The sequence below is a fragment of the Tupaia chinensis genome, unplaced genomic scaffold, assembly GCF_000334495.1.
Source record: "Tupaia chinensis unplaced genomic scaffold, TupChi_1.0 Scaffold000672_1, whole genome shotgun sequence".
NCBI lineage: Eukaryota > Metazoa > Chordata > Mammalia > Scandentia > Tupaiidae > Tupaia > Tupaia belangeri.
In genome coordinates, this window is record NW_006160195.1 from 998,328 (window position 1) to 1,007,531 (window position 9,204).

Genomic DNA, 9,204 nt, shown 5'->3' on the forward strand with positions numbered 1-9,204 from the left:
TCTCTCTTCTCCATTCTCTTGGGATTTTGTGCATGCATGAACACGCACCTGGCATTAGTTTTAAGCCACTGGGTCTGGAACTCAAACCGTGGTCAACTACCTGGGAGTCCAACAACACAACTTACGCCATCTGCTGGGTCCCAGTGTTCTCATTATTTAAAATGGAGTGTAGCAGTCTCTATTCTTGTAGAACTGTATCTCCTTTCAAGTGCTTTGCATATTTTGGACTACAAGTTTTGGTGCATATATGTTTATATGCTATATTGTTTTGATAAAGTGACCTTTTCAGCATTATCAATGCTTTCATTTGTCTCTCATACAGTTTTTGACTTAAAATCCATTTTTTATAATCATCCTGCTCGGTCTTGATTCCTATTTGCATGAAATATCTGGCATGAGTGTACCAGAGAGAGACAGAAAGCAAGAAATCACCCCCAGGGGGGATGGTCATGCTGCAATCCTTCCTCCTCCATTCTCCTCTCAGGATCTTGGGCACGCATGCACGTGTGCCCGGCATGAGTTTAAGCCACCAGGTCCAGGACTTGAACTGTGGTCAACTACATGGGAGACCAGTGACATAGCCATTACGCCAACTGCTGGTCCCAGAACTATCAATATTAATAAAACTAGTTGAACAAAAAGATATACAGGACAACTAGAAGGAATGGCCACTGAGGAGAACTAAGGAGTGATGGTTGAAAGGAACCAAGGAAGGAAAGCTTTAACAAGGCCTATGTAGCCACTGGCACGGATTATGACTTCCACCAATCTATATTGTAACGATTACCTATTTGCCTGTCTTTTTCAAGGAGATAATAGAGCAGGCACCAAGTATTACTCATTTTTATATTTCTAGAACTGAATGTGTTGCCTTCCCAGAGTGGCATTCACCTGCCCATCATAGATTAAACTATAAATCTATAAACCTACCAATTAATATCCAAAAACTCATTGAATGAATAAATTTCAAATCTCCCTCCTTCCTTTAATCAATACACCAAAGTAAAATCTTGTAAGAATTTTGAACACATACTACAACCCTTTTTCTCAGCTGTATAACCAAAGCATCTGGAGAATTGGCTTACTATTCTCCCTCTTTTAATCCTGACCTTTAAAGGACCAACGTGGCATCCATGAAGGTGCATTCTTAGGAGACATGTAGAGTTTTTCCTATGAAACTGTGCTGACTTGAGAGGAATTTAGAGTGTGTCCACAAATGCCAACAGCTCTTTAATGTACCCTTTAACTATCTCGGAGGCTTCATATTGGCCATTGTTCTCTTGACATTAGTTATTTTGTGGATTTATGAAGCACCTTTTCTTAAACTGTCAATCTCTAAATTGTCTGTAAAATCCAGTCCACGGGGTAAAAGGAATGGAATTATTCATAAGGTAGTTCCTACCTCAGCTCATGGTGAAATTACTCACTCAGGGTATAATTAAGTCATAGACACACTGGCCCCAATGTGGATAAAAGTAGGAAAGAAAGAATTCCTGTTCCAATTTGGGTGCTTGCTGATGTTTGACAAGCACCTAGTGTGTTAATTCATGAACAAAAACCTCAAAGATCTGATGAAGAGAGGGATGTTGTTTTGCTTTTTGTTTTTCAGGAGAATTAGAGAATAATTGGCTGGGGAGGGAAAGAATAAGCAGAGTTGGAAAAGTGTAAGGATGTAAATATGACAGTAGTGAAATATAAAGAGTAAGGAATACAGTTGGAGCCTGTGAGAGGCAAAAAGCAGCTAAAGGAGAGATCAGGAGGTTCGGTTCTAGAATGAGTAGGCACCGGACATGCATGTGCAGCTGGGCTGAGATAGGCCAGGATAGGTGCACCTCCTGGAGGTCAACCTTCTTACTAGGTACAGAAGCTTTAAAGGAACCCCTGGCCATCTATTCTGTCCACACACACTGTTCTCTTATGTTGGGAGATGTGGCCTAGTGAGTTTACAGCTGATTCAACAAAATACAAACACTTAGATGTTGCAGACAAAGTAAAATTTATTGAGACAGACAGAAATGCACCTACTCAGGACTACAGTTAAGCATTTACTATTAACCAAAGAGTTGTGTTCACATTCCAGATAAGTCTACGTGGAAAAGCATTCAAAATTTACTAGGTTTTTCTACGTCACTATTTCATCTACAATAGGGACAACAAATTGACACTGTGGATTTGATGGGCTCTCATTACAATGCTACACATTTAACAGGGACAAACATCAGTGACTTTGAGAAAAAGGTATAAAAAGACCAAAACCACCCACTGTAGAAAGGACTTTTGGATGTTACTGTACAGTGTGGTCAAGGCGAAAAGAACAAATATGGATGGCATCCTGGGAAGAACAGAGGGGCAGACCTGGACAGGTTATGTTGTCATTTGCTGCTGAGGATAGGGAAATGGGCAGAAAGGAGAAACTGATACAAAACCTCAAATTCAGTATAAAGGTATTCCCATGCCTAGAATATTTGTAGAAACAAAAAGACATTAATATGGCAATTAATCAGGGTAGAAGAAAATTCTGGGATTTAAGCTGGATACCAAGAAAATGGCATTAATAAAAGAGCTGCTTATGGAATAGGAATAAAACTATTCCCTAAGGAGTTTCCAGAAAACAAGTTAGGATTCAACTCAATATCTGTCTCAAATAACATACAAGATTATCGCAATATTATTTCATTTAAAAATCAATATTTTTGTGTATATTTGGTCACTGAATCTAAAGGGCTCCTTCCAAAAAGAGGAAAACAGAAGTTCTACTCCAAAGGATAAGGTAATTCAAAATCTAATTTTTAGAACCCTGTAAAGTACCAGAGAGGTTTAAACATAAATCTAATATGCTGTCATGCCAAAGCAAAGCATGGAAAGTACTGTTAATGTTCCTCCATTGATTTTGGGCTCCCATCTTAGGAGGGCTTTTTATTTAATATTTTAATGAATCAAGCTATCTTCTTGCAATCTCACTGAAAAATGACATCTCATTACCTTACTGGGAATTGTCTACTGAGTACTCTTCTCCATCATTAAGTTAGTGCTAAGGATCTTTAAGTGTCATTTTAATTTGACACTTGTCATAAGATAATTAGGGAAATTAAAACCCATGGTTCACTCTGTTCCTAGAAGTTTTTCTAAGTGAAATCAATTTTTCAATTTTGATTTGTTCTCTTGTGCATTTTCCCAAGATCAGAGGAGATAGTAACAATGTTTTTCTTTGATGATCTAAACTGAGATTTTTTAAATATTGTCTTGATTTTTCTATATACTTTATCATAATTATCTGCAATTAAGCACCTGTTTTCTAAATTATCATCTCAAAGTTTTGTTCATATGTAAAAATATAAAAAATATTGAGACTGAGGTGATGAAATTGAGATCCTCATATAGAGCTGGCCTATAATCTTCCTTGGGGAAAGTAAGCATACAACCTCAGGGTCTTGGTTGTACTTGTGTCTCCCAGGTGAAAGGTGAAGTATGTTCATTTCCCATGGAAGACCAAATTGAGGGATGATACCACTTTGCCCTGCCAATGCAAGGATTGGAAAATGCTAATTTAAGCTAGGTTGGTGATATGTAAATGGTTGATTTGGGGTGGGAGTAGGGATTATTCAGTTGCCACGATGATCATGTTTTAGCTGAACCTATTTATCACCTGAGTTTTTGTGGTCATCTTGTGGACTGGCTGAAGCTCCTGGGAGCCTTGTTTTGGTGGCTAATTATGGCATCCAGGTAAGTAGAAACCAGGTGAGGCAGAGTTTAAGGACCAGTCTTGAACTGAGGAGGGCCACTTTCAAGACTACTCTTTAGTACTTACATATGGGCCAGCTTGACAGGGGGAGAAAGTCTAAGGAATATAGAGATGATGACCCTACTGAATTTGGAAGCAGATTCCAATAATGAGTTTAGGGGAAAAAAGTAGTACAGGGCTTTCTTTATCTGCAACTTGACAGTTGTAAAGAGGGGTTAGGGAGGGACAGGGCAGAACTAGCTATTAAAAACCCAACTCTAATTCCATGTGCTTCCATGAAGTTCTTTCAAGGCCTTCATTTGGGATTCTTTGCAAATGATGGAAGATTAAAAAAAATTTAAAAAAAATTTTAAAAAGCTATACAGCTCCTGTGCCCTCATCATGATTTATGGATAGAAAATGGGCAAAAGTAAAACACTGAGTTAAGAATCCTAAATTTTCTTCTCTTAAGGAGTACCATATTACTGTCTTCTCAAAGAACTGGGGGTAAGTGTGCATGCCTTAGAAAAAGCCCTTGAGTAAGTAGGGAAGGGAGGGACCTGTGGCAAACAGGACTGCTGAAGCCTGAGGGGGGCTTTGAGCTGAAATGAAAGCAATGGCTTGTGAAGTTGCCCACGTGGGAGTCGCATGGCTTCTTCGAGAAAAGCGATTTAGGCAGACGGAGGCTTATCCAAATCAAAGGGGCTTCCAGTAGCTCTGCTGATGCATAGAGAAGAAACCTTTTCAGCCTGCAGGCTACAAGTGCCAACTGTTAGTGCAAAAAAGGGACTTCGGTACAAGTTTTTTATTCTAGAAGTTTTGGTCCAGGTCTGGACAAGCTGACAAATTTATAATTGTTTTTCAAAATGAGTTTTTAATATATATCCAAATGTAGTCTCTTCTGTACATACATATATATTTATGCATGGACACAGAAAAGCATCCAGATACCAATTTTTAATACAGAAAATGAATTCCCCAAAGGGACTCTTGACTGAATTAAGGCTGTTGTCTGTAGAAAGCCAGAAATAGTGATGTGGAAACCAGTTTTTAATAATAAATACCAGGGGTGGCTGGGGCAGAGGGAAAAAGGTACAGTGTGGTGTTTTCCACGACATCTACAGGACACAAGAAAAGCACTTAGACACTGTAAGGCTGGGAACCATGCTGTAGTAACCACCGGCGTGGATAATCAAAAAGGGTCTTTGACGTTTAAGAGGGTGGGGGCTCCCTGCACTGTCGGAATTCCACATAAATCACATGCTTGTTGCGAAATTCTCACAGGAGAGGAGGAGGCTCTAATTAAGCCAGCCATTCTCCTGTCCAAAATAAAACAAAACGGAACACAACACTCTCTCCCACACAACCATATGCAAAAATCAGAATGCTCTGGAAACAAGCAGTTGTCTTCTAAACCTTAGGTCGGGTATAGAGAGCAACAATGGAAAGGAGACCTTGGTGCCTTGAGTCTTAGATACAAATGCAGGAATAGGAAGTGACTTGCAATTTTGTGCAAAACTCGTGTCCTCTTCCTAGTGGGCACTACCATATGTACCCGACCTCATCCTCTTTGTCGTCGTCCTCGTCCTCATCATCCTCTGTCACAGCCCGGGTGTGCACCCTCAGCTTCCCCTCTTTGTCCTTTGCTCTCAGCTCCCGCTCATCCTCTAGGTCATCAAGGAGGACCACGGAGCCACCACTGCCAAAATCCCCTGAGGTTTCTTGCTCCTCTTCTGAAATAAGAAGAAAAGACAAGGTTAGTGTCTGCCTGTACCTTACTAACTATGTCGGCTTTTCCCTCTGCTCGGGACTTACCTATTAATAAGTCAATTTACTTTGTGAATGTGGATGTATCCCTACCCACCCGGGTCAGTTTCCCAGGCACCACAATATTTGCTCTGATATAAGCCCTAGAATTCAAGATGCTTTTACCTTCTGGGGCAGTTTATAATTCTAAGTGAAAAGTAATAGCCTAAATTCTTAGCCTGCAACAGTTCCCTGACATAGAAACTGTTGTCCAATCCCCCGGTCATGCCCATTGTGAAGACAACTGTGCAGGAGCTCATGTAATTTCCAGGTTACCCTGGCTCCACCGTAAACTCACTGTAGACCAGAGCTAACACTCAAATTCCTCTGCTGGGATCCTCACAGAGTGAAGACCCACAGGATACCCAGCGTCACTGTGGGGCTGATGCAGAAGACCTTACTCACCGCAGCTCACAGCACCCTGTTTCCTGGAGCCAGCCAGCTCGTTCCCATATTTATCCACACACCAGCACTGCCCTGTGCTGCCGTGGCACTGTGTGGCTTTGTAATAGCCCTCCTCATTACACCGAGGTATGAATGCCCCTGTGGGAACAAAGATCTGGGTTTAGTCAGAGAAGGGCAGAGATTTTCAGGCTTAATGCCCCCTAAATCGGGGAAGAAGGCTCACACAGCAGATATGTGATGTGCCAGCAGGAGAGAAGGGGCCTGGCTGGGAATTACTTAGTCAAAGTTACAGGGCCCTCGGCCTTTAGAAGCCTAAATGCATTCAACCAAAGAGCTCAATGTTCAAACAGGCTTGATAATAGCTAACATGTATTAAAACTTATGTGTTGGGAACCAGCAGTTAGCGTAATGGCTAAATCGCTGGACTCCCACGTAGTCGACCGTGGTTCGTGTCCCGAACCCGGTGGCTTAAAACTCACGCCAGACACGTGTTCGTGCATGCCCAAGATCCCGAGAGGATAATGGAGGAGAAGGGACTGCGGCGTTACCATCCCCCCTGGGGGGTGATTTCTCGCTTTCTGTCTCTCTGTCTCTGTCTGTCTGGTGAGTGCACGCACCCTATAGCGAAAAAACCTCTCAAAAAAATTATGTGTATATGTGTATTCTGGGCAGTGATCTAAGCCATGAAGGTATGAGGGGATTTCAAAGTGTTCATGGAAAAATAAAATTAAAGTATGAATTTATTTCAATGCAAAAAAAAGAGAGCAAATCCAGTTTTTCTGTAATATGCATATTCTATTAACTTCTTAAAGACCCCTCATGTATGTATTTGTAGATACATACATATTTATTCACACACACAAGTCTATGAAATACATACTAGTGTTACTTTTCAATAAGTAGGAAACTGAGGTACAAGAAAAGTAAGTAATCTGCCTAAAGTTAGTAAATATGGAGTTTGGGATTTGACTCCAAAGCAGTGCTTCTCAAACTCCTATGATAAAGAAGCTATTTTGTTTCACATCCAGTCTATCATGGATCAATACTCTGTCCAGCCACATAAAATGACTGTGAAACTGCTATAAGATTTAAAATGCATTACTTTCTATATGTATTGCTGAGCAGTAATATGCATTTTGTGTATTAAAATTATTCTGTGGACTGCACTGTTCCAAGCCCTTCACTGCTAGTGCCACCCTGCCATGAACTAATAGCTGAGTGCTTTACTTGCATTTTTTTCCATTGGGCTATTCCAATATCACCTTAAGGTATTAGTACTATTGCTACTTCCCTGTTTACGGGGGTGGGGGGAAATAGTGATAAACTGGGATTAAATAACTTGCCTAAAGTTAGACAGATTTTCTTCTATTTGTTCTGAGATGTTATTTTTCAGTTTAAATCTTGAGTGGGTACTACTATTATTATTTGAACACTTCAAGAAATCATATGGTTTTTATTCTGTATATGCTTTTAAAGAGATGAACTACTGGTGGTCCCTCCACCTTTATTTTCCTGGAATAAACACTTCTTGGTCATTATGCATTGTTATTGGAGCACTACTGCTAATTCAATGTGCTGGTTCTTTTGCAAATATATTACTAAATGATAGGAGGCATATACCTTTATTTCTTCTGCTTTCTTCAGTATTTCTGTTGAAGTTCCAAAGCCATAAAGCTTCACAGTCCAGTATGCTACCAAATGCAATACCATTATTTTTAAAATTTCATTGTTTTCTGCTTTAGTCCTAATAGTTTCCATTTATGGTGGTGGTGTGACAGCTTGCAGAGATGAAAATTTAAATTTTGGTCATTTTTTTCATAAATGCATTTGAAGCTATGAAGTTTCCTCTAAGTTTCACTTTAGTTATTTCCCATAGATTTTGGTACACCATGCTTTTATTTTTAAGTCAGTTCTAAAGAGGTTGTAGATTTTAAATCAAAATACTATCTTTGACTAGTAACTATTTATAAACCTCCCAGACATATAGGATTTTGATAATCTCATCTTTTAGCTCTGTTTTTATTGTATGTGGCCAGTGAATCTAAGCTGTGATTATTTATTTGAAATTTGAGTTCATTTCTGTGGTACAGTCTATGTCAGATATTCCATGTATTTGAAAGACTGGATATTCAATGGCTATATACAGGAGTATATATAAGTATAAATGAATGCTATCGGGTAGTCAGAAAAGTCATGATACATTTTTGCATAAAAAGACAGGAAAGTACATCATGACTTTTCTGACAACCCAATAATCATGTTCCATTCTTCTATATTCTTTTTGTCTACTTGAACTGTTTCAAAAAGAGACATATATAAGTCTCCAAGTATAGTTGCAGGTATGGTAATTCCTCCTTGCAATTCTATTACATTTTGATTTGAAATTACATCAACTGATGGCATGATATGGTAAGAGGAACATTTCAAGTATTTGCTTTTGTCAGATAATAATGTTGTTATTAAAAGGAGTATTTACTGGGCCAGCTAGTGGTGTAGTTAAGACAGATGGATCCCATAGCTCTGCAGTTCCAGTGCCAGACTTGGCAGCTTTAAAAAAAAATAAATAAAAGTCAGGCATGTGTGCCCCAAATCCCAAGAGAAGAAGGGATTGCAGTATAGCCACTCCCAGGAGAGACTTCTCACTTTCCCTTCTCACTTTCCCTTCCTGTCCCCTGGCAAACACACATGCTGTGTAGCAAAAATTTTTTTTTTTTTTTTGAGAGATGTTCACTGTAGGGCGCGTGCGCTCGCCAGACAGACAGAGAGAGACATAGAGACAGAAAGCGAGAAATCACCCCCCAGGGGGGATGGTCACGCCGCAATCCCTTCTCCTCCATTCTCCTCTCGGGATCTTGGGCAAGCACGCACACGTGCCTGGCGTGAGTTTTAAGCCACCGGGTCCGGGACACGAACCGCGGTCGACTACGTGGGAGTCCAGCGACATAGCCATTACGCTAACTGCTGGTTCCCCTGTGTAGCAAAATTTTTAAAAAGGAATATTTATTATCTTTAAGATACAACTCTCTGGGGAACCAGCAGTTAGCGTAATGGCTATGTCGCTGGACTCCCACGTAGTCGACCGCGGTTCGTGTCCCGGACCCGGTGGCTTAAAACTCACGCCAGGCACGTGTGCGTGCTTGCCCAAGATCCCGAGAGGAGAATGGAGGAGAAGGGATTGCGGCGTGACCATCCCCCCTGGGGGGTGATTTCTCGCTTTCTGTCTCTATGTCTCTCTCTGTCTGTCTGGCGAGCGCACGCGCCCTACAGTGAAC

The 9,204-nt window shown here is 40.5% G+C and overlaps 1 protein-coding gene across 1 annotated transcript in view; it reads right to left on the minus strand.

The window, feature by feature from the left end:
• Positions 1 to 1,983: 1,983 nt before the first annotated feature.
• The window catches only part of SPOCK1 (SPARC (osteonectin), cwcv and kazal like domains proteoglycan 1), a 603,884-nt gene continuing 596,663 nt past the window's right edge, over positions 1,984 to 9,204 (minus strand). Inside the window, 2 exon segments of the mRNA XM_014592244.2 lie at positions 1,984 to 5,454; positions 5,933 to 6,070. Of these exon segments, the coding sequence (XP_014447730.2) occupies positions 5,264 to 5,454; positions 5,933 to 6,070 (329 nt within the window). The 3' untranslated portion in view covers positions 1,984 to 5,263.